At 38.5% G+C, this 25,912-nt stretch overlaps 1 protein-coding gene across 1 annotated transcript in view; it reads left to right on the forward strand.

Moving 5' to 3' along the window:
* Positions 1-1,166: 1,166 nt before the first annotated feature.
* LRRC74A (leucine rich repeat containing 74A) overlaps positions 1,167-25,912 on the forward strand; it is a 39,713-nt gene continuing 14,967 nt past the window's right edge. The window contains exons 1-8 of the mRNA XM_060754890.2: positions 1,167-1,203; positions 3,888-4,010; positions 5,211-5,386; positions 14,285-14,392; positions 15,964-16,060; positions 18,560-18,609; positions 19,116-19,197; positions 21,311-21,396. Of these exons, the coding sequence (XP_060610873.2) occupies positions 1,167-1,203; positions 3,888-4,010; positions 5,211-5,386; positions 14,285-14,392; positions 15,964-16,060; positions 18,560-18,609; positions 19,116-19,197; positions 21,311-21,396 (759 nt within the window). The remainder of the gene's footprint in view (positions 1,204-3,887; positions 4,011-5,210; positions 5,387-14,284; positions 14,393-15,963; positions 16,061-18,559; positions 18,610-19,115; positions 19,198-21,310; positions 21,397-25,912) is intronic.

Genomic DNA, 25,912 nt, shown 5'->3' on the forward strand with positions numbered 1-25,912 from the left:
ATAGAATCCCAGAGCTGGAAGAAACCCCAAAGGCTATCCAGGTCAAACCTCTGGCATGCAGGAGCACACGATCAAAGCACTCCTGACAGATGGCCATTCAGCCTTTGTTTAAAAACCTCCATAGCAGAAGACTCCACCACCCTCGGAGGCAGCAGCCTATTCCTCTGCTGAACAGCTCTTAAAGTTCTTTCTAATACTGATGTGAAATCTCTTTTCCTGTAATTTGAATTCATTCCTCCATGTCCAAGGCTGCATCTACACAGTAAAAATAATGCAGTTTGACACCACTTTAACTGCCATGGCTCAGTGCCATGGAATAATAGGATTTTGTAGTTTAGCGAAACAGCAGCACTCATTGGCAGAGAAAACTAAAGACCTTGTAAAGTTAGAACTCCCATGATTCCATAGCATACAAAGTTGTGTCAAATCGCATTGATTCTACAGCGTAGATGCACCCCTCATCTCTAGAGTGGCAGCAAACAAGTTTTCTCTTTCCTCAACCTTCAAATATTTAAGCATTGCTACCTTGTCCCCTCTCAACCTTCTCTTTTCCAAGCTAAACATATTTTTCCTTTATCTTTACCAACTTAGCTCTGACAGCTCAAGGGATGGACAACTGTCATCCCAAATATTTTTGGCCTCAATTCCCATCATCCCTTGGTGGCACAGCCAAGCATCAGTGATTCTAGGAGCTGAAGCCCAACCCTTCCTCCCATGATCGGGCCCACCACTTCTTGAAACGCAGCCTCTCACCTGTATTCTGATCCATTTGGATGCACTTCAGCAAAGAAGACCCAACTCAAGCCTGCCCTATGTGACCACCGGAGATACAGAGACCATGTCCCTTGCGTCACAATGTCTAGATGAGGTCATGGAATACTTGAGATGAAATTAAAGTGACATGATCCCAGGAAGGGGCAGACAGCATGCATAACACACAGGCAGTACCATGGACTTGGAAATGGAGTCTTCCTAATCGGAAAAAAATATCATTTGCGATTCCACATTGCCTGCTAACATCACAAAAATAGTTGCAATTGGATGGCTCGGATAAAGACTTTGTTTTAAAAGGTTTTGAAAGAGAGCACTACATATCACTGATAACACAATAAGAGGAAAAAAAAGGAAGAATCAAGAAACAGATTTCCTGATCCCCTCAAGACATCATGGACTTTTTAAACTTTGACTATGAAGAAGATGAAGGTGAGAGTGTTATGTGTACGCTCTTTGAAAGAAAATTGCCCAGAGAGTTGTCATTAGAGCTAAAACACACAATGCAATTATACAGTGACTCATGCATGAAATCCAAAAGGGAGAGTTAGAGTGAGTGAGAGAGAGAAAGAGAGAGAGAGAGAGAGAGGAAATGCAAAATAGCCAAAACAAGAACCCTCTCCTTTCCCATCAATACTTTACAAGGAAGGATGTAGAACTTAAGTGCAACACAAAATAAGAACTGCAGATGTATCAAACAGCAATAAGCCTACCCCTTTCCCATAAGACAAGCCGTTATAACACTGTAAAATATATGCTCTAAGAATGAATGTGTGGACTGGAATAAAGGAGGGGGTTAAAATGTTGATACACAAAAATATTCAGAAGGAAGTTTCTATAAATAGACATATTGGGCTGGAGAAGCAATGGTTCTCCTGATATTGATCAGACTGCAGTCCCATCATCCCTCACTAATGAACATTCTAGCTAGGGATGACCATAGAATCATAGAGACGTAGAGTTGGAAGAGACCTCATGGGCCATCCAGTCCAACCCCCTGCCAAGAAGCAGGAAAATCACATTCAAAACACCTCTGACAGATGGCCATCCAACCTCTGTTTAAAAGCCTCCAAAGAAGGAGCCTCCACCACCCTCCAGGGCAGAGAGTTCCACTGCTGAACAGCTCTCACAGTCAAGAAGTGCTTCCTAATGGTCAGGTGGAATCTCCTTTCCTGTAGTTTGGAGCCATTGTTCTGCATCCTAGTCTCCAGGGAAGCAGAAAGACAAGCTTGCTCCCTCCTCCCTATGACTTCCCCTCACATATTTCATAGAATCATAGAGTCATAGTATCCTAGAGTTAGAAGAGACATTGTGGGTCATCCAGTCCAAGAAACAGTAAAATCACATTCAAAGCACCCCCGACAGATGGCCATCCAGCTTCTGTTTAAAAGCCTCCAAAGAAGGGAGGAGGAACCAAACTTGTTTTCTGCTTCCCTGGAGACTAGGACGCGGAACAATGGCTTCAAACTACAAGAAAGGAGATTCCATCTGAACATTAGGAAAAACTTCCTGACTGTGAGAGCCATTCAGCAGTGGAACTCTCTGCCCCGGAGTGTGGTGGAGGCTCCTTCTTTGGAACCTTTTAAACAGAGGCTAGATGGCCATCTGTCGGAGGTGCTTTGAATGCAATTTTCCTGCTTCTTGGCAGGGGGTTGGACTGGATGGTCCATGAGGCCTCTTCCAACTCTATGATTCTATGAAAGAAGGAGCCTCCACCACACTCCGGGGCAGAGAGTTCCACTGCTGAACAGCTTGCAACAGCTTTTTATATATGGCCATTATGTCTCATCCCATCCTTCTCATCTTCAGGCTAAACATGCCCAGCTCTTTAAGCTGTTCCTCATAGGTCTTGTTCTCCAGACCCTTGATCATTTTAGTCACCCTTCTTTGGACACATTCTGGCTTGTCAACATGATGAGGAATGCATTCCAACATTATCTTGAAAGCTATAGGTTTCCCCAACAAAGCTTTTCTTTTTTGCTTATAATTATTAGCCATTTAAGCCATTGCCAATACTCACCAGATTCTTTGGTTAGAAGTCCTGGTTGTTTTTCTTTTTTAAAATAGTTTTCAATTGAGTTTTTTCATGTATGCCATTCATACATTTTTGCCCTAGTTTAGAAATGAAGAACAGTTCCAATAAGAGGAGAAAGGTATCTGCCAATAGCCATGGGCAGCACTCTCTCAATGTGTCTATGTCTGTAAGTAAATGGTAGATCTCATGTCAGGCTTGAATATTGAATAACATGCTTAAGAAGGGGTAAAAAGTACAGGTCAGTCACTAATCCATTAAATTGAAGGAAGAAGACACACAACACCTTTGATGTTAAAACATACATTTTTTTTATTTCTGTTCCTCAAGCAGGACAAGCAGCAATGTTTCTGGAGACTTTTTTTTTTACAACTCATGTACTCCTAAGTGCAACTTACTGAAGTCTGTTAATTGTAAAATAAATTATGAATCAGAGACTAGAGAAGGGGTATCACATCTAAAGGCATCTGGTTACAAATCTTGCTTTAAGTGCCCATACAAGCTGGCATGCAAAGCATTTTACCTCATTGGAAAAGAATACAACACCCCAAGACCTTCTGTAACAGAGGAGACAACGGATAAGTATTTAAATTAATGACAAGAAAGCAATACTAAATATAAGAAAAATTACTGCCCTTTTGCTGGAAGGTCAACCAAAATGTGGGGAGCACCATAGTAGCAACTGATATGGTGTAAAATATGGATCAACTGGGACCAGAGAAAGTGGTTTCCAGCAGGAGCAAGGATCTCACTCAAAACAAACAATGCTACTTCTTTGAAACTGGGTTCCAGCCATACAGGAGGGGCAACCTCAAGACATAGCAAAAGGGCAACTTTTGTGGCTCCAGTTTTGGAGAGCTCCCATTGATCTGTGACAACTTTTTGGTGAGTTCTGTGGACCACGGAGAGGAGGGCACCCTACAAGAATGAGAACTAATTCTGTTTAAGGTACTCTGGAGGGATGGAGGTTCAATAATTTGTTGCTGATGGGCGGCATGGTTTGACTGTGTACTGCATTATGTATTAGATAATTACATGGTGATCATGTTCACATTTGGGAAATGAATGTGATTTATTTTTCCAGACGAGAATGCCGAGATGTCAGAAGGCAGTGTATCTGTAGAGATACAGTCTCTCACCGAAGCCACTGACACTGCAGAGGAGAAGCCAAGGGAAGATAGTCCTGACACTGACCTTGAGATAGAAGGTGATGTTTACTGTCCTCTCTTCCATCCAAACCGCCCCCATCAGCCTTTTCCTAATAATCTGTGAGATAGTGGCTTATCCAAGGTCACTCAGTAGATGTGGGTAAATAGAAAATAGCTCGCTTAGCCTCATTATAGCCCATCAAGGCAAAACAAGGCATGGATAAGCTACAAAATAGTCTTATAAAAGCTCTTGGCAAGAATAACCTTGTCTGGGTTATTAACTGCAGGTTTGGACTTGAATCCATCCATTTTAAAATGGTCTACCCAAAAGATAATAAAATTCTCCTAATCCTTTGATATATTATTTATATCAGGCAACCATCAAAGAAAAGGGGGAGTAGGAACTGGGCACCTTCATCACACACATATGAGGATTTTTTTCTGGGTATTTGGTTGATTCTGTGGGATTCTTTTGGCCATAAGTAAGCATGATATCTCTATACAGCCTTTGCATGTATTGTAATTCAGGGTTGGTATATTTGAGGAAAAAGTCAGCTTTGCACAATATTATGTATTTTCCTGTAATCTTTACATCCAAAAGATACAAGGATGAATAATTTCAGATTTGTGTAAGTCTTTTGAAGGTCACCATTTCAGACATGCCAACATTTTATCTATACACATAATAAAGCGAAAAATGTGTATGTGCATGCAGCAGGCATGTCCATATATACAGGCAGCCTCCCACCTCCACAAACAGGTTATAGTTCTAAGTGCTGAGAAGCCTCCAAAGGCACTGACTCCACTGACATTGCAGGTTACCGCAAGCACTATAAATATGTAGTCCAAACCCTGCCAATGTCCTCCCCAAACACTATGGCGCACCACCCAAATAATGCTTTGATTCGGGTACAATTTCATCCTCGATTTTAGGTGTTCCCTCCACCACAGACAGGCATCCCAGGAATCTGTTCTCTCTCCATTGGTGTGGAATTTGCACGACCCCATCCCTTAACCCTTTCCTACCCTTTCCTATGGCACACAGCAAACAGAAAGTAATTTTTACATTTTTACATAGTATTTTTACATAGCATTTTTACATAGGAAGGAAAGAAGAATATGGTTGTTTCAGCTCTAGATCTGGTTTAATATAGCCCGGAAAAACCTACAACAACCCAGAGAGTAATTAAATGATATTACCTAATTTCCAAAATAAATGATGCCTTTTTCAAATAACCTGGGCTGGTTTGTCTTTGCAGATCCTGAGCGTTCATTTGCAACCATAAAGGGCCCGGAGCTGTACATAGAGGCTTGCAAACTGGTGGGAGTAGTTCCTGTCTCATATTTCATTCGAAACATGGAAGAGCCCGTCATGAACCTTAACCATCATGGGCTTGGGCCTAAAGGAACCAAAGCTATTGCCATTGCCCTAGTTGTAAGTACTTACAAACATGTAGTTTGCATGGCTTCACTCAAAGGCAGCAAGTATTTTTCTCACCTGCAGAGGGAGAGAAGCATTTTTACATAGGAAGGAAAGAAGAATATGGTTGTTTCATCTCTAGATCTGGTTTAATTATATAAAGTAGTTGGCAATGTCCACAGGCCCCTCATCTACCTCTCATTTAAAAGGCTTTTAGTGGATTTGCAGGTGCAGCTGGTTTTTGCAGCACAGACAAGATGCTAATCAGTTGATTCTTAAATAGATAATCATACTTCAGTATACTTTCACTATGCTGTAGTGTCATGGAACTACCTCTGCTTACTTTAATTTAAATGTACTCACAAAATCTACCAAACGTTCTATTATTCAGATGCCAATGGCTCTGAAGGAGGCTTTATATCTTGAAGCTTGTTATTTTAGTACTGCAGAACATGGCACCATGCTGAAGCTTTTCCCAAATTATCCCTGATTTTCGTTATTATGATATCCACGTATCTATGGCAAATAGTTTTCAATATTTCCTCCTACACCATCTCATTATATGATGGAAGTTATTTTTCATGACTGTAGAGCTCAGGGAAAAAACTGCCTTCAACATACTATTTAAACCGTATGAAATAAATTATGTGGTTGATCTTTATTTTTTCTTAGACACAATTGGTCAGCTTTTTCGTGAGGTCCAGAAATGAAAATCTCTTTTTTTAGCTAGAAAGAAACAAATCATTTGTTCTCATGATATACTCTTTTATTTTATTTTCTGCTGGGCAGGAAAAGCCAGCTAGCTCTTTATTTATTTTTTTCAAATGATTTTTATTAAATTATATCTTAAATACAACGAAAGGGGGTGAACATTTGGAAGAGGATAGAACAGCAGGAAAGGAGGGAAAGAAAGAAAGGGGAAAAAAAATAATGAAAAAATATAAAAAAAAAATATTACACTAAGGAAAAAAAAATTATATTAAGATAAAAAAAGGTTTGACTTCCATCTCCTCATCCGGTGTTTTGTCTCCAAAAAAAAGATTTTCCATTCTCTTAAATTTGATATAATTCTCTTATTTGCTGTCTTCTTTCTCGTAACTATCAAAAGGTGTCCAGTCTGTCCTCTTTATCGGATTTCCGGTATTCTTTTTTAAAAAGAAAGTTAGTTCATCCATCTCTCTTATTTCTCTAATTTTCCCTAACCATTCCTCCTTGGTAGGGATACTGTCCTGTTTCCAAATTTTTGCTAACATAATTCTTGCTGCCGATGTAATATATGTAAAGAGTCTGTCCTCGTTCTCCTGTAGTTGTAATTCTATATCTGTGAAGCCTAGTAAGTAATATTCTGGTTTCTTCTTAAATACTTTTTTCAAAATTTTTTGTGCTTCTTCGTGTATCATTGACCAGTATTTCAATACTTCTTTGCATGTCCACCACATATGATAAAAGGTACCTGTCTGCTGACATCCTTTCCAGCATTTATCAGAAGTATTTTTATTTATTAAAGATAATTTCTTTGGGGTGGTATACCATCTGTGGAACATTTTTATCCAGTTCTCCTTTAAGTCTGTTGCGTAAATATATTTCAGCTTTTTGTTCCACATCTGTTCCCACTCTCTGAATTGTATAGGTCTTCTTATATTTTCTGCCCATTTTATCATACATGGTTTAACTTGTTTGCGTTCCGTTAACCAAGTTAGCAATGTATTATAAATCAGTGAGATTACTTTTTTCTTTAATTTCAAAATTTTATCCCATAATGATTCTTCCCAGGCGAAGCCTATCTTGTTATCCTGCTTGGTATATTCTTTCATTTGTAGATAGTGCAGCCATGTCAGATTCTTATTTTTTTCCTTTAATTGCTGATATGTCCTGATTTCAGCTGTCTTCTCTATTAAAATATCTTTGTAGGTTGGCCAGACTCTCCAACCTAACAACCTTCTTTGATGTGCCTCCATTGGAGAAACCCATAGTGGTGTATTATTATAAAAGTAGTTCTTATATTTCATCCATATTCTCAACAGGGATGCTCTTACAAAGTGATTCCCAAAGTTTTTTTCTTTTTTCTCTCTATCATACCACGTGTAGGCATGCCAGCCTACTCGTAGATCATGGCCTTCTAAGTTCAGACCTTTTTCGTTTTCTAACAACATCCAATCTCTAATCCATAAGAGAGCACATGCGTCATGGTATGTTTTTAGGTCTGGAAAACCTAGTCCGCCTCTTGTCTTTTTATCAATCAGGTTTAAATATTTAATTCTAGGTCTTTTTCCATTCCACACAAATTTCAATAATTCTTTATTCCAGCTTTTAAAAATTGTCTGATTTCTAATTACGGGTATATTTTGAAATAGAAACAATAATTTTGGCAATATATTCATTTTAACTAATGCTATTCTTCCTAATAAAGATAGTTTCAATGGTTTCCAATTCTTAAGGTCTTTCTGTATCTTGCTCCATACCATTTCATAATTATTCTTGAGCAGTTGACCATTCTTTGCAGTTATCCAGATTCCCAAATACTTTATTTTTTTGACAATTTCCATTCCTGTGGCTATTGCTATCTTCTCCTGATTTTCCCTCTTTACATTCTTTGTTAAGATTTTTGTTTTTCCTTTATTCACTTTGAAGCCTGCCACTTTTCCGAACTCCTGCATTCTCTTTATCCAGTTCTGAAGGTTATTTGTTGGGTCTTCCACAATTCCTAACAAATCATCCGCAAAGGCTTTGATCTTATATTCATATTTACCTACTCTTACTCCCTTAACATTTGTATCTTCTCTTATTTTCATCATCAGCGGTTCCAATGCCATAATAAAGATCAAGGGGGATAACGGGCATCCTTGTCTCGTTCCTTTTGTAATTGTAAATTCTTCAGATTGTTGGCCATTTATCCGAATTTTTGCTCTTTGTACGTCATAGATGGCATTAATTGCATTTATAAATTTTTCCCCCATATCCAATTCTTGAATCAAAATCTTGAAGAAGTCCCAATTTAGATTATCAAATGCTTTTTCCGCATCAACTGATAATATGGCAGCTTCCTTCTGATGGTTCACTTCGAAGTACTCTATCAAGTCCAGAACTGTGCGTATATTGTCTTTCATATATCTTCCTGGGAGAAACCCTGCTTGGTCTTCCCCTATCCAATCCATCAAAAATTCTTTTAGTCTTGTTGCCAAAATATTCGTAAATATTTTATAATCCACATTTAATAAGGAAATCGATCTATAATTTTTAATATCCTCTGGTATTGAGCCTTCTTTATGTATCATTACTATTTCAGCTTGGTTCCAAGAATCTGGAATTATCTGATGTGATAATGCCTCATTCAGGACCCTTTTCATTATTGGTAATAGAGTTCTCTTCATTGATTTATAAAAACCTGCTGTAAATCCATCCGGGCCTGGGGCCTTATCTGCATCCATTTTATTCATTGCTTTATCTATCTCTTCTTCCGTGATCTCTTTATTTAACTTTTCCCGTATCTCCTCTGAGATTTTTTGTAGTTTCAATTGACTTATATATTCAGTAATTTCCTCTTTCTTTATTCCATCGCTGGTGTATAATTTGCTGTAATATTTCTTAAATTCTTCCATAATTTCCTTATCTGTCGTGAATATTTTATCACCCTCGATTATTTTCGTTATCTGTGTGGCCTGCTTCTTCTTCCGTACTTGTCTCGCCAACCATTTTCCAGATCTATTTGCATTCTCAAACGTTTGTTGTTTCAAAAATTTTAGCTCTCTTGCTTGTTTTTCCACCTCCAAGCGGGACTTCTCCTGTTTAAGTCTCGCTAATTCTTTATTCAATTTTTTACTGTCTGGTTTCTTTTTTAGCTCTGTCTCTTTATGTCCAATTTTGTTCATCACTTCATTCATTCGTTTATTTCTTTCTTTATTCTTCCTAGCTCCATGTTGGATGAGGCAACCTCTTAACACAGCCTTCAGCGCATCCCACGTTACTTGTGTCTTTGTCTCTTCAATATCATTAATTTCCAAATAATCCTTGATGATTTTATTATAATGTATTTTATCTTCCTCTGTCTTAATCAAATTTTCATTTAATCTCCATTTTCTTTGAAAATTCTTATGATTTATTTTTATTTCCAATGGACAATGATCTGAAAAGTCTCTCGGCAATATTTCCATTTCTGCTACCCTTGTAGCTAAATTTTTTGTCATCCACGCCATGTCTATTCTTGACCATGTTTGGTGTCGGTAAGAGTAGAAAGTATAATCCTGTTTCTTTTCATTTCTCACTCTCCAAACATCTTCCAGATCGAACTCCTTTTGAAGTTCAAAGAATTTTTGCGGTAACAGCCCTCCTCCATCTCCATTTCTTTTTGGCCTATTCTTGTCTTTCTTCTTATCCATCACTCCATTAAAGTCTCCTATCAATAAGAGCTCGTCAAATTCTGTTTCTCTCAATTTTGTAGATAAAAATTGGATAAATTTAGTTTTGGGGCCATTTGGGGCGTATATATTACATACCAAAATTTTCCAATTACCCATCAGAATTTTAACTGCAACGCATCTTCCTTCCGTATCCTTGAATGCCATTTCCGGTGCCAAATTTTCCTTTACATATGTGACTACTCCTCTTTTCTTCTTTTCATATGATGAATAAAATGTCTTACCTAACCTTTTATTTTCCAAATGTGCCACATGTTTGTGGCAGATGTGTGTTTCTTGAAATGATATGATGTCTAGATTTGCCTTTTGTAGTTTTCCAAATATCTTTTTCCGTTTCTGGGGTGAGTTCATACCATTAGTGTTGATCGATAGACATTTAATTTGTCTTTCCGCCATTTTATCCAAGTAAATCTGTATCCTGTCCTATATCGCCAAGATTCAGTTCCGAAATTCCTTGCGTTGTCACGTCCGGTCCATAAGCTCCTTCTCCTAGATCTTCTGATGCTGGTACACCACTCCCATAACTTTTGCTAAATCTTCTGTATTCTTCTGGGGTTTCAATTCTTGGTTTTTTCTTTTCTTTGCCATTGCCGTTTCCATTTCCAGGTGTTAATGCCTTTTTATCTCCTTTCCTTTCTCCAGGTCTTTCATCTTCTGATTCCTTCATTAAGTTCTCATAAAAGGTCTTTGCCTTCTGCTCCGATGTTAGCCAATATCTTTCTTCTTTATATGTTACCATGATGCCTTCAATTCTTTCCCAGCGAAATCTGATTGATCTTTTCTTAAGTTCATCCGTAAGGAAGTAGTACTTTCTTCTTCTGCTTAATGTCGCTTGCGGAAATTCTTTCAGGACTGCAATCTTGGTCTCTTTATAATAAATTGGATTTTTATTGCTTCTATATAGCACTTCATCTCTAGTTTTTTTCCGTGTGAATTGTACTATCACATCACGTGGTGTCTTATTTTTCCTTGAATAGAATGAAGATACTCGATATATTTGGTCTAGCTCCACCTCCAGCTCATCTTCTTCACATTCCAGGCATTTTGCAATCAAATTCGTCATCAGCTGAGCAATATCCTCCTGTTTCTCTTCTTGAATATTTCTAAATCTTAAGTGGTAGTCCATTTGTTTTTGTAGTAGTTTTTCTTGCTCCATTTCTATTTTTTCCTTTTGTCTATCAATACCTTTGATTCTCTTCAACATATGGGATTGTGTTTCCTCCATCTTTTCCTTACTAGTTTTTAATTCTTTTACTTCTCCATACAAATGAGTTATATCTTTTTTTATTTGCCCAAATTCCTCTTCCATTTTCTTTTTCATTCCTTGGAACTCTTCCGTCATTTTTTTGTAATCCTTTTCTTGCTTTTTAAAGAACTCTTCTTGTTTATCCGCCATATCTTTTTTTAGTGAGTCTTGTTTTTCTGACAATTTTTTAATTTCTTTCAAAATATTTTCCATGTTGAGGCTGGTATCGAGTGATCCTCTTCTTATCTGAATCTTCTCCTTCTCTTGTTTCCCTTTTGATGACATCTACTCTTTATTGTTTGCAATATCAATTTCTGATCAATTTATATTTTCTATTTCATTAACTTTCCAGTATATATCCCCAAATATTTATTTATTATTAATTTAATATCTTAGCTTTGTAATTTAAATATATATATGTATGTATATAATGTGTTTTCTTCAATTTTATCTATTTGATTTTATTTAAAATTTATTTGGTTCAAAATTACTTCAATTTAATTGATTCCGGGCTTCCGGTGGGTGATGGCGACGGGCAAGCCTCGTTGAGAGGGAGCTCCGACGGGGGACCAGCGTAGAGGTGCCGAAGGGTGAGCTTATAGCTCCCCCACCCTTGCCGGATCGAAGGCAAGGGTGTAGCGAACCCGCAGAAGGCTCGTAGAACCCCAAGAGCCCCCTTCCCTCAAGGAGGGGGGCCGAGAGGGTCCGGGCCGGCGGGAAGCAAGCACCCCGCTGGGATCGGGCAAAAGCTCGTTTCAACCGCAGCCAGCCCGCACAACATTACAAGAAAAAAGAATAAAAGAATTCTCGGAGGAGAACACTAAGAAGATCTCACCATCAGGTAAATTTGGGATAACGAATAAAGTGGCAGAGTTGAGAAGAAGAAATAGAGGAGTTAACGAGAGAGAGGAAGATAAAGGAAAGAATCTATGTGATAGACAGTGAAGATTAATTATAACTGAGATCCGGAAAGAAAGGAAATAATTGATAACTTTGGAAATAACCTATCAGGGACATAATATTAAAAATACTAGCTGCCGTTCTTTTTGAGGAGAGAATTGGAGAGGGAAGAGACTTGAAGCCTGATAAATTTTGAACTAATTGAGAGGAAAATTAAACCACCCTCCCCTCCCCCCGCCCTTCCGTCCCTCTCCCCATTGGGGAGAGAAAGAGAGAAGAAAGAATATACGACCTTGGCGCCATATTGTTATGGCTAGCGACTCCCCTTCTTCATAAACAAAGTGAGAAAAGAGAACAGAGGAAGTGACGAAGAAGGGAAGGGAAGTGACGAAAGGGAAGAGGAGAAACAAGTAAGAAGAAGGGCGGAAGAGGAGCTGAGGTGGAAAGAAGGGCGGAAGCAGGAAGCAGGAAGAACCATAGAGAAAGTCCGCTACGGAGCGGCAAGAACGGCAGACACTGAGCTTCTCATTGAAGCAAATAGACATAAACAGACAGAATAGATATACGGAGGAAGAGAAATAGACGGAGGAGAAACCAGGACGAGAAGAAGACGGAATTCCAGGAAGAGAAGCAGACGAAAGTAGTGGAGATACGAGGAAGAGAAGCAGACGAACGACAAGACCAGGAAGAGAAGCAGACGAGAATCCAGGAAGAGAAGCAGACGAAAAGAGTGGAGGAGAAAGAAGAGAAGCAGTGTGTCAGGCAGGGATAAGGAAAATTGAAGAAAATCGGGAAGGATTGGAGATCTAATTGGGAAAGATAAGTTATTGAATGAGACAAGGGAAAATAATTTTTGATTAATAGAGGATAAATAAGATCAATATTATTATTTAATTGAATGAATTTTGAATATTAAATTGAATTAATTAAATTGAATCAGCTAGCTCTTTATTTTGAACAGATAATAATAATAATAATAATAATAATAATTAATAATAATAATAATAAATCTGCCCTATCACCCCAAGGGGACTCAGGGCGGATTACAGTACACATACGTGGCAAATATTCAATACCCTTTGGACAGACAGGACAGAACAGATAGAAAGGAGGCATGTTGTGTCAACATCCAGCTTTTTGGCACCTTTGGAGGTTGTGCTCAAATCCAGCCACGGGTGGGGCTGTCACTACATCCTCTGTGATGAAGAGCCATCAGGACTTCCTCCTTCCTTTTAATCACCATCATGTTCTAGTTTTATCCTTATGGTGTCGTAAAATTCCTCCCCCAATTTTTAGTGGTACCTAATTTTTCAACTTACAGCTCTAAGCTATTTCTGAGGTGCTGAGGTAAACAGTGAGCTGGGCTGACAGTTGGTTGCCCACCTTGACCTGGGCTTCAAATTGGCAGCCTTCCGGTTGGTAGATCTTATTGCTGCTGGTGGTGATTTATAGCCCGACCCAGATTCACTGGATCCCAAAAATATTGCTAAGAGACATTATGTGTGCATGTGTCTGTATCTCTCTCTCTCTCTCTCTCTCTGTGTATATATATATATTCACAAATATATATACACATGCAAACATAATGTGTGACTTGGCCCTAATGCTTGCTGGCCATATATTTTATGAGATTGAAAATGACCTTTGACTTATACATTATTATTATTATTATTATTATTTACATTGCTTCTACCCCGCCCTTCTCACCCCTGAGGGGGGACTCAGGGCGGCTTACATGGGCAACAATTCAATACCATAATATCAATACAACAACATAAAATCAAATACATAAAAAATAACAATAATAATTAAAATCACATACTCATATACTAACATAGTCGCCTAATCAAAATCACATATCCGTTTCCTATTGTCATAATCCTGTGGTCAGGTTCAGTGTCTAAGTGCTGCTAAGTCCACTAGCCGAAAGCCTGACTCCAAAACCACGACTTTAGTTTTTTCCTAAAAGTGAAGAAGGAGGACGCCGATCTAATCTCATTGGGGAGCGAATTCCACAAGCGAGGGGCCACCACTGAGAAGGCCCTGTCTCTCGTCCCCACCAGACGCGTTTGTGATGCCGGTGGGACCGAAAGCAGGGCCTCCCTAGATCTTAAATTACGAGGTGGAACGTAGAGAGAGCTACGTTCGGATAAGTAAGCTGGGCCGGAGCCATATAGGGTTTTATAGGCCAAGACCAGGACTTTGAATTGTGCCCGGAGTCATATCAAAACCCATAATTTTGCCCCCCAAATCAGCCCTCAACATATGTTAGGTTGATGTATACGTAAATATATACAGTAGTTTTGTTAATTTGCCTATAAATTTCTATTCTTTCATTTTTTCATTCTGTAGTCAAACACAACCATCACTCACTTAGAGTTGGAAGATAACTGGATTCTGGGTGAAGGGACCACGTACCTAGTGCAGATGCTGCGTGAGAACTGCTACATTCAGGAGATGGTACCCAACTTTTCACAGTATGGAGGATGATGGGAATTCATTTATATATTTGAGTACAAAATGAGCTTTATTGAGCAATCTGCTTAGCTATTTAATTATATTTGGCATTAATGGTGTTTAACAATATGCAGTATGTGTAGTGCTCAGCAGTATTATGTAGTAGTTTGAGTAGTGGACTAAAATATCTGTTAAGCCAGAGAAACCTTTGGGCAAGTTACACTCTCTCAGTCTAATAAAAAGGCCATGGAAAGCCTCCACTGAATAAATCTTGTCAAGAAAATCTCATGAGTGAATCACCATAAGTTGAAGTTGGTTCATAGGGGAGGTACGGTCATGAAGATAGGCAGGACTTGAACCATTTAGGGCTTTTTAGGTCATGACCTGCACTTTCAATTGGGACCAGAAACTTATCAGCAGTCAGTGGAGCTGCTTTAATAGGGGGGGTCGTGCACTTCCTATAATTAACTCCAGTTAGAAGCGTGGCTGCCAACCTTTGTACCAGTTGCAATTTCTTAGCCATCTTCAAAGGTAGCCTCATGTAGAGTGTGTTGCAGTAATCCAATCTGGATGTAACCATGGAATGGACCACCATGGCCAAGTCAGGCTTCTCAAGGTACAGTCACAGCTGTCACACAAGCTTTAACTGTGCAAAGGCCCTCCCAGCCACCACCGACACATGAGCTTCAAGGTTCAAGGAGGTCCCTCATACTGCGGACTTGTGTCCTCAGGGGGATTATAACCTTGTTGAGCACAGCTTGCCACCCTATACCCCGATCAGCTGCACAACTACCAGGAGGACCTCTGTCTTGTCAAGATTAAGCATCAGCTTGTTAGACCTCATCTATGCGGGACAGGAGCAGAATTTGGATTTCAGGGGGTACATACAGAGCTTAAAATGTTACTGTTTACTAGTTAATTTATTCATTACTTTGAAATGAATAAATGGTGAGTCTCAATTATATTTGTTACTAACATGTTACCATTATGGTCACTATAGTGCCATTAAAAATGCTGTTATGATTGTGCGTATTAATAACTAAGGTACACCTGTCAGCAGAAAAGCACCTGGAAAGGGGAGGAGGATTTTGAGTGGTAAATAGGTAGCAATAGCAAAAGATTAAGCATGCAATCTCCTCTTTGTTGCTCCTTTCCTCTCAGTTGCAAATTCCAAGGCTTATTTTGATAAAATAAATAAATTATAGGGATATATTACATGTATTCATATGTAACAAACATGTTGTCTCAGAAAAACTCAGAAAAATGTTCACCCCTAATTCTGTTCTGTTGCAATTCTACATTACTCATGACTTTAAAAAAACAACTCTTAAACTATTACATTTAAATTCATAATTAGCTACACATTTAATTACTATAATCTATTATAATACAATTGATACAATTCAATTGCTAATGATCAGGAAAGTGTAAAAACGTGTTCTGATCCATATTTCAATCTGAAAACAACAGATTGATATGGGAAAGCACAAAGGCCGTAAGAGCATTCCTACACTTCCATCCTCCGGAGGCTTTTCTACTCATTCTTGTACTTTTTTTTCTCCCTTTCATTTCAGAATATTTCCAATAATCACCTCAACATAGATGGAGCCGAAGCTATCTGCAGAATGTTCTATCATAATACTTCTAATGTCAGGGCTGTTCAGCTTGCAGGTATGTTTCCTATAATTATGGACAGATATAGAATGGCACAATGATGCTGATGCTTTTGGATGTTCAGAAAAAATCTATAAAGGATCCTTTACTAGCTTCTGTGAATGGCAGGTATGTTTCCTTGACATAATTACCGTATATACTCAAATATAAGCCAACTCGAATATAAGCCGAGGCACTGGATTTTACCACAAAAAACTGGGAAAACATTGACTCAAGTACAAGCTGAGAATGGGAAATGCACCAGCTACTGGTAAACTTCAAAATAAAAATAGATACCAGTACAATGACATTAACTGAGGCTTCTGTATGTTAAATGTTTTTGAATATTTATATAAAATTGTAATTTAAGATAAGACTGTCCAACTCTGATTAAACCATTATACTAATATGCTTCAATATAAATGTGCTTATGTATCCTTCTAATAATAATAAAGTAAAAGGATAAATGTAATAATAATAATAATAATAATACAGTAAAATAATGGAAATGTAATAATAACAGTAAAAATAGAGTTAAATAATAAATGTAATAATAAAAATAAATGTAAAAATAACAACAATAATAAAGTAAAATAATAAATATAATAATAGAGTAAAATGTTAAATGTAATAATAAAAATAAAAATAAATAAATAAATGAATAAAGTAAAATAATAAATAACATTGACTCAAATATAAGCCGAGGGGGGCTTTTTCAGCCTTAAAAAGGGCTGAAAAAGTCGGCTTATACTCGAGTATATACAGTAAGTGGTACAGCATAATATCTTTATTCAAAGTATCCTCCCCTAGTTTTCAATTAGTGTGGTGGCGTGGTCTGAGTGTTGGATTAGAAGAGCAAGGTTCACATCATTCTCTGGCCATGGAAACGTACTGAGTAATCCTAGGAAGTCACATTTTCTTAGAGGAAGACAATGGCAATCAAGAAAATACCATGGGTTGTTCACCTTAGGGTGCTTCTAAGTTGGAAATCAGTTTTGGGGGAAAAAATACCCCTTTTCAGTCAAAAATTGTTGAGATAAATAATAAGACAGTCTTTGCCTCCAGCCATGCAAGGTAAACATGAGAAAAGGGGTGTTATAGAAGGAGGGGAAAAGCAAATTAGGTCTGCATTTTAAATTAGAAAGTTCTGATGGTCAAGAAGCTGATTTGAGTGGACTTGCTACTTTTTCTTCCTCTGATATCTGTGTAATATCAGTTAATATGGATGGACATTTCTTAGCTGCAAAAGTGTCCAGTTAACATGGAAGGGTGACCAACTACTATTTCTATGACTACAATAATCATAATTTACCTGCATAGGTTTCCCAAATAGTTAGATTGAAAGTTGAACTAGAGGGCTGGGAAAGACTCCAGCTTGAAAATGCTACTTTTTTAGCCTATGGCTTCTGCATAATTACCTCATCTGCCACAGCCAGGTCAGCTGAGAGATTATAGGAGCCATATTCTCTCCCACCCCTAAAATAGTCTGATAAAGTCAACTACAAAGTTCTCTACTTACAGTCTTGGAGAACAGTCGCCATTAAAGAATAGTGACTATCAGAGCTACTTAGAACCAGGCATCTCTATGTATCCTTTGACTGACACAAGATTGTGACAACTGGACTAATAAGTCATATGGAGTGTTCTTCTCCAGAATTCTTGTTGGTCAGTTAAGCATGTCCTATTCCAGGATACTCCATTCCATTCCTTCTTCTAGCTCCTGTTTCTATTCCTCTTGGAACAAGCAGCTTCCTGTGCCCATCAGTCCTCACTGAGTGATTTTTCAGCTTTCCATTTTTTTTCTTTCTTTGAGTTTTCTATTAAAAAAAATCTGAAAACCTCACAGCATTCCTTACCACAGGCTATGCTAACTATGACTTCTGGTTCTTGCAGTCCAATAACATCAGAGGACTCAAAACCATGGCAGCCACAAAATGCACACCACCAATGCACATTGTAGCACACATTAAAAAAAATATCAGGAAAGTCCGAGTTCAGGTCAAAAATATTCTGCAGCAGGTGGCAGTGTAGCCCAGATTCAGGGCGAAATTGGTTCCTCTAACTGTGGAGTGTATTGTAGACATCCACCTTGACTGAAGTGTAGTAAAGACTCCCAAATGCTCCAAGGCCATAGCTAGGCAGCATGGAGATAATCAACCCCCTGGAAGAGGTAACTGATTACCTCCACTGCTATTACTTTCCCCTTTTTTCACCCCATATACTTCCAGTGTGCTGGTGCACATCTCTGCTGGAAGTGTGTGAGATGTGGGAGCCTATAAAACCATTTGAGGACAGGTTCTGTGGGATTTGATAACCCATGCAGCGAAACTGATTCCACTCAATTGGATCCAAAGTGGTTTGTAGTGTCAGTGTAAACGCAGCATTCTTTGCCTAAGAAAATCCAGTGAAATTGAGAGGCTACCTTAAGTCAAAGGACAACTTGAAGGTACATAAACACGCACTGTAGTCTTGTGGGATTCAGCTTGCTATCTGTTAACATCCTCTTTCCTTCTTCAGGAAACAACTTTAGGGAAGAGTCAGCACAATATTTTTCTGAATCATTAATGGTAAGTAAGATTCCAACAGAGCAACTAGAAATGGACCTGAATGCATATAAGTCCAGAAGCTTGTATTACTACCCCACCTTTTCCCACCATACAACTGGTGAGCATTGATCTGAATCACTGGTAGAGGAAGGGAGCAGCAGAGTTATCTCCTAACCTCTAGTGCCATGGTTCTCAACATGGGAGTACCCAGATGTTTTGGCCTTCAACTCTCAGAAATCCTAACAGCTGGTAAACTGGCTGGGATTTCTGGGATTTATAGGCCAAAACACCTGGGGACCCACAGGTTGAGAACCACTTCTCTAGTGTATCTGCTGCCAAAATTACTTGTAGTGTCAGAGAAATAGCCATCACAGTGAAGGACAAGGGGATACTGTTAGTGGAATTGGCTAACATAAGATGTCATGGCTGTAATCCTGGAAGGCTTTAAAAGTGGATGAGTGAAATTCGTGAAAGATAAGACCCTTTGGTCTCTACTGGCCGGAAAGCTTTACCACATTTTTTCACAGGTCAATTATCGAGTGATGGAGCTGGACCTCAGTCACAATGAGTTTTCTGAGAAGGGAGGAGAGCAACTGGGACTGATGCTGGGTAAGTTTATTTGTATTATTCACTAAGCTACCAGTAAGTTATATACCTTCCACTCCCTAAGGTAGACTAAGATACTTGGGTTTGGCTTTACTTTGGAGCACAGAGATATTTGATTTATGGTAAACTAATATAGTATGGGTAGAGGAAAACCATGTAAACATTGTGTTGTCGAAGGCATTCATGGCTGGAATCATTGGGTTGCTGTGAGTCTTCTGGGCTTTATGGCCATGTTCCAGAAGCATTCTCTCCTGAGGTTTCACCCATGTCTATGGCAGGCATCCTCAGAGTTTTCCATGCAGCCCAAAAAACCTCACAGCAACCCAGTGTAAACATTGCTAGCATGCAAGAGACACAATACCCCAATAATTACTTACTGTATAACAGACCTATCTTAAATTAGTATCTGAAGCAAATGTGCCTCGGAAAAAAAGTGAAATAAGCAATTTTAAATAAAGTATCCGAATTCCGATTTGGATGAAAATGATGGAATTTCTGAAATGAAAAGCATGCATTAAAGGGCATGCATATGTTGTCCCTTGATTTACATTCTAGTTTGTGAAATGTAAGATCCAGAAAACAAAATGATGGGCTTACAGAACATACCATAAAAGAAGAAAGCTTTGGGTATTGTGGCATGAGATAATAGACACTGTCTAGTTAAAGACAGAAAGCCAATATAACTGCTATCAAGATAAGATAAACATTGACCTGTAATAAATCCTAAACAGTTGCCAATTAAAGGGAATGATACAATCAGATGGCTGATGTAATCTGATGGAAGGCAGCCATGTGCTAAGTGTACATGGTGTTATATCACCTCTAGAAAGAACAGTAATTGTTTACATAAATGGAGACAAATAAACATCTCTTATTGTATTGGACAAAATCAGTTAATTTGGATAGGAGAGATATTTTTAAAAAAAGAAGTAAAAGGGACAGGAGTCTACTTTTTCCCTCAGATGTGGCTGTTAGGCAGCACAAACTGTTAGCACTGTTTTTGTCTGATAGAAACTGTCACTCAGGCTGTGCTAAAATGGTGTATTTCCCATTCTGACTGTAATAGATGCCTGTTAAAAACATATATATATATATATATATATATATATATCAGACATTTCTAGATATAGCAATGCCTGCAACTTTATGTTTCTCCCTAAGAGAGAACACATACTTGTTTATCTATGATTGCCTATATTAGACAGCCAGTGCATTCTCTCATATAACCATCTTGAGATTACAATACTTAAAAGTGTCTTAAGAGTGTTTGCTTGTCTGCATTTTTCCATTGTTCACAAGCTGGATGTCCAGGCCGCAAAAGGTGATCCAAGTGACATCCAAACAGATACAGTTTACATAACAAGTGACAAAACTCCATTGAATCCATCAATCTAAAGAGATGGATTGGGGAACCACCCCTATTTCAGGCTGATTACATGTAGTGGGTTCATAGACTATTATCTTATAGCCATTACCTAGTAATATGCCCTACAAAATTCAACAGAATGTATTTCTGAATAGGCACGCAGCTTATTAATAATTTTTGCCATTTTGGCGACACACTGATGTTGCTTGGTCTCATGTGTCCCAATTTTCCTCTGTGGAATCTTGGAGTCAGGCATGTAGCCTTACTGGTACATTATATAAACTGTTATGTTTATTCATATCATGATCTGATCACCATGCTCAATATATTCTGTATGCATGGAGGTATTGGGATAACGATACAAAAGGTTTGCTAGGGTAGATCCTTAGCCCCCTCCTCCCCGAATCAAACTCAGCCTCCCCGAATCAAAATCCTGGCTATGGGCCTGGTTGGAGAGTAGGGAATTTCGTTTGAAAAGGCTGTTTGAGTTGTACATTTCCCCTGTAATAGCCAGACTTAACTTACTCAAAAATTAATTCATTTTCCTGATATTGTTTTCCCTGTCTCCTCAATTCATAAAAATCACTGGTTGAATATTATGGCTGTTAGACTGACAGCCTGCAATTGTCTTCGGCCCTCTGGCTTTTTCATGATCCCAAAGAAAAGATTCTTTACACTCATCCTTATCTCTTGCTTTCTCAGCAAAGGGCTTTCTGATTTATTGCTTTTGCTTTTTTCCATCACTTTCAGCAAACAATGAAGCCCTGGAGGTCCTCAACCTGAGCTGGAATCATTTGAGGATGAAGGGGGCTGTCGCCCTGAGTGCTGGCCTCAGGGTAAGAATGTGTTTGATGTACTCTCTTCTTAAGTGTTTTGCAGGAGGAAGAAAATATTAAAAGGAAGGTGAGTATAGATGACAAAGATACAAGAAACCAAGAGGGGGGATGACTTTAAATGCAACCAATGAGGATAGGAGTTATAGTTTTCAGAAGTGCGAAACTGTTTTCAGGCTTGACCCAGTAAACACATTTTTCTTCTTTAGAGGTAGCCTGAGTCTGTCACAAAGAACTTATATTTGTGCATATCAAGCCTTGATCAATTTTAGAACTTTTTAAAAAAAACCCAAGGAACAACAGCAATTTATTTCAGCATGGGCTGCCCCGCCACCACTCATTGCTTAGATGCTATTGCAAGTCAGAAACAAAGTGTTAATCCATTTGGGTGTTGTTTGCATAAGATAAATCAGTGCCATGACCATGTTACTATGTGCCCTCATATGGTGTGCAGGAGCCAGGGCTCATGACATCAAAGCCTCGTACATTTTGATTTAATAGAATCATGGAATCATAGAGTTGGAAGATAACCCAAGGGACATCCAGTCCAGCCCCTTGCTATGCAGGAGCACACAAGGAAGGCACACCAACAGATGGCTATCCAACTCCTGCTTAGAAACCTCCAGAGAAGGAGATTCCACTATGCTCCAAGGCAGCATTTTCTACTACTGAATAGCTCTATGACATTAATAGGGACTATGACATCATCTTCCACCATGCTCCTTCAACTCATCATTTGGTTTTTAATGAGCCATACTCACAGCTGCTGAATGAATGAATGAATGAATAATAATAATAATTAAAAAAACTTTATTTGTACCCCACTACCATCTCCCCAAAGGACTCGATGCGGCTTACATGAGGTCAAGACCACAATACATCAATAAACAAAACATCAATAAAGCAATCAATGCAATACAATTCATATAAATCACATAAACAAAAAATAGGCAATAAACAATCAACAGTGGGGGGAGGGGGCGCCAAAATACTGTTTGTTTACTGTTGAAAATTACCTAGGGCTGACTCTGGTTTTATGGGAACCGAAATCCAAAATACCAGGATGACCAGTGTTTGGGAAACACTGCTCTAAAGAGATTGAAGTGCTTCTTAGTTCTCAGAATATAAATGTTTTAAATAAATAATAAATAATATAGTTTAGTCACTAGGTGGCACTGCATATAGGTCTATCTGGATGGAATTGAGAGTTCCCGGTAGCTGTCAAATGTCCATAAAAAAAAGAAAGATATTAACTTTCTTATCTAGTTTCCTGACTGTCCCAGGCCCTCTACATAGTGCAGCTGGATATACAACCCTCCATTTAAGTTTCCCTAATGTTCCATAGTGAAACTATGGATGCAACTACAATGGGTGCAATTTGACACCAATTTAACCACCATTAATCAATGCTATAGAAACATGGGAGTTGTTGTTTTACAAGATATTTAGCCTTATTTGTCAAAGAGTGCTGATCCCTCACCAAACTACAACTCCCAGGATTCCATAGCATTGATCCATGGCAGTTAAAGTGGTGTCAAACTGAATTCATTCATTCAGTGTAGATTTACCCTATGTCAGATGTTTTGGGGGCATTGTGGGAAATTCAAATGGCAGTCCCTATGCAACCTTGAAGTGCTGCTTCCACTGCCTAGTAAACATGAGGATAGCCTATCAGATAATACTTCATCCAGGAAAGTTTCAAACTCAGAGTTTGCTATCTGGTTGCTATCATTATAATGAATAAGTCATCTGGATTTTCTCAGGCACTGAAGCTCTTTTTGAAATTGGTGTAAAAGAGAGGCTAGTGTTTCAGAATGTGTTAAAGGAAGTGTTATTCCTCAGATTAGCCCCTAATCTTTTGAACCATCTCTGTTGATGGTTAATGTATTTAACATATTGTCTCTTAAGCATTGCTTCAGTGTGAAGACCTTGGCAATGTTTCAAAAAATAAAGGCAAAACCCTTTAAATATTCTATACTTTCCAATTGGCCCTTCATCTCAGCTTCCTCAGTAGTTATGGGTGATCGGGGCAACAGTATGAAGCACAGACTTTTCTCAGTATTCTTGAGAGGGAAAAATACATTCCCCAAACCAGATTAGTGTTCAAGGGGCTGGCAAAATCAAAGAACTGTCAGGCAAGGATGAACTTGCCTTCAAAGGTGGGGTACCCAGGGAATTCCTCTTTCATGCATTCTTCTAATGGGGACAAAAAGGTCTGTCGCTTCTTCAGCCAGCAGCCCAGTGGCATTTCCTTTATAATTAGGGCCTTACTTTATCATAAAATATGGATTTTTTAAAAAGGCATGTGGGTAGCTTTTTGGGGTAATAATGTGATTGAAAAATTCAGAGAATAATTAGCTTTTGAACTGAACTTTACTAGAGGAAGTGCAGGTCAGGGCAGCTTGCCTTAGAATTCACAAAGATTAGAGTCATCAAACATCAAAGCACGAGAGGGAAATGGGAAAAGAAAATGTTTAAGGCAGTGGTGGCGGGCCTCAACATCAATGGCTTTAAAATGGGATTAAACTAATTCATGGAGAATAAAGTTATCAACGTAGTAGGTACAGACGATATTAATCATGTGCATATATGTGTGTGTGTTTATGTGTGTGTGCTTGTTGTTGTTGTTGTGTGCCTTCAAATAATTTCTGACCTATAGTGATCTATCTCAGGGTTCTCTTAGTAAGATTAGTTCAGAAGAAGTTGGCCTTTGCCACTGTCATCCTCTGAGGCTGAGAGAGTGTGAGTTGCCTAAGGTCACTCAGTGTATTTCATGACTAAGTCAGGATTTCAGCCCTGATGCCCAGAGTCATAGTGCAACACTCAAATCACTACATCACATTGGTTCTGTAATGCTCCTTACAATATATATATGCATCTAGCTTGCTAGCTACACACATATACACCAGTGGTTCCCAACCTTTGTTTGAGCAGGGACCAGTTTGATCAGGGAGTACTGACCAACATAAGGGTTACGAATCAGTTTTTGGTCAACTTTAGATTTGATTTGGTTATTTGGGGTGCTGATTCAGAAAATTGCATTGGGTAGACCACATCAGCTCTAGTTTCTGATGCAGAATATATGTCATCCAGTAGTCACCATCTGCTTGCCCACATAATTTAATAATCTAGAGCTGCAGATCTTATTTGAGATCTCACGGCACAGCAGTGGCCTGCAACCCACAAATTGAGAACCACTGATACACACACACACACACACACACATACATATGCACACATACATACACTACATGTTACTGTCAGACCAATGTTAGTACTCCAACAATATTGCCTGACTAGCAGAGTATGGAAGCTTATGAGCACATGTCCTTTTAAAGATATACTAACCCCTTCTTATGCAGTGTAGTCCTGAACTCAAGTCCTGATAAACAAAAATTACACTTGAGTCAGTTGTGCTTTTAAAGTAAACAAATCATTCACTAACAATGACAAAGTTACAAAACAGTTCATTGTAGTTGTCCTGGCCACAGGAATAAAAACAAACACCTTCTTCTGTAAGTAGATTTCTTCTTGATATGATGACAGGAAACTAAAGCAATAAACAGTTTAATTTCTTTCTTCTTTATGAAATCAGCGTTGATATCAGCTTCCAGCGACCAGCTGCCACCTAACTGCAGTGTCTGCTAGCTCAGAGCATTGTTTTTTTTATACAGTATGCCTGATAACATGCCCAACTAACACATAACAGCTGCTCTATTACAGTAACAAACTGGCTCTGATTCTTATTATCACTTAGAAAAAGCTTATAGTAAACTATGAGTTTATATATGAGTTTATATAACGGCGCTCCATGCAGTCATGCCAGCCACATGACTTTGGAGGTTTCTACAGACAACAACGGCGGCTCTTCGGCTTAGAAATTGAGATGAGCACCACACCCGAGAATCAGACACGACTGGACTTACTGTCAGAGGAAAACCTTTACCAGTATAGTATAGTATAGTATAGTATAGTATAGTATAGTATAGTATACTGTATATTATGTTACTATATATTATCTTTGATACTGATTAAAGACCAAATGTCCATGAATACCGTTTAATTTGGAATATAAGTGAAATGATGGTACTGCAGATCCTTGGAGAGCTAATGCAATATAGTGGTCTCAAGATTGGACTATGACTCTGGAGGCTAGAGTTCAAATCCCTGCTTGGCCATGAGTACCATCTAAGAGGCCTTAGGCAAGTTACATGTTTACAGCCTTCTACTAAATGTATCTTGCCAAGATAACTCTATGACAGAATCACTGCAAGTGAGAAGTGACCTGAAGGCACACAACAACAAATAGGATCTAGATAGCTATTCAGGATGAATAGGAAAACAGAGTGCCCAAATGTATAAGTCTAGACATTTCAATCAAAGAATCAGTCAAAACCACTGACTTGTATATGGGTCAGTGTAAGTACTGTATCTTAGACTCTTATTTAAAAAGGAACCATTCCTTTCTCAGAGTAGAGTGGTGATACCTTAGTTCATCCCAGGAGAACCTAAAAGCACC

The sequence above is a fragment of the Anolis sagrei genome, chromosome 1, assembly GCF_037176765.1.
Source record: "Anolis sagrei isolate rAnoSag1 chromosome 1, rAnoSag1.mat, whole genome shotgun sequence".
NCBI lineage: Eukaryota > Metazoa > Chordata > Lepidosauria > Squamata > Dactyloidae > Anolis > Anolis sagrei.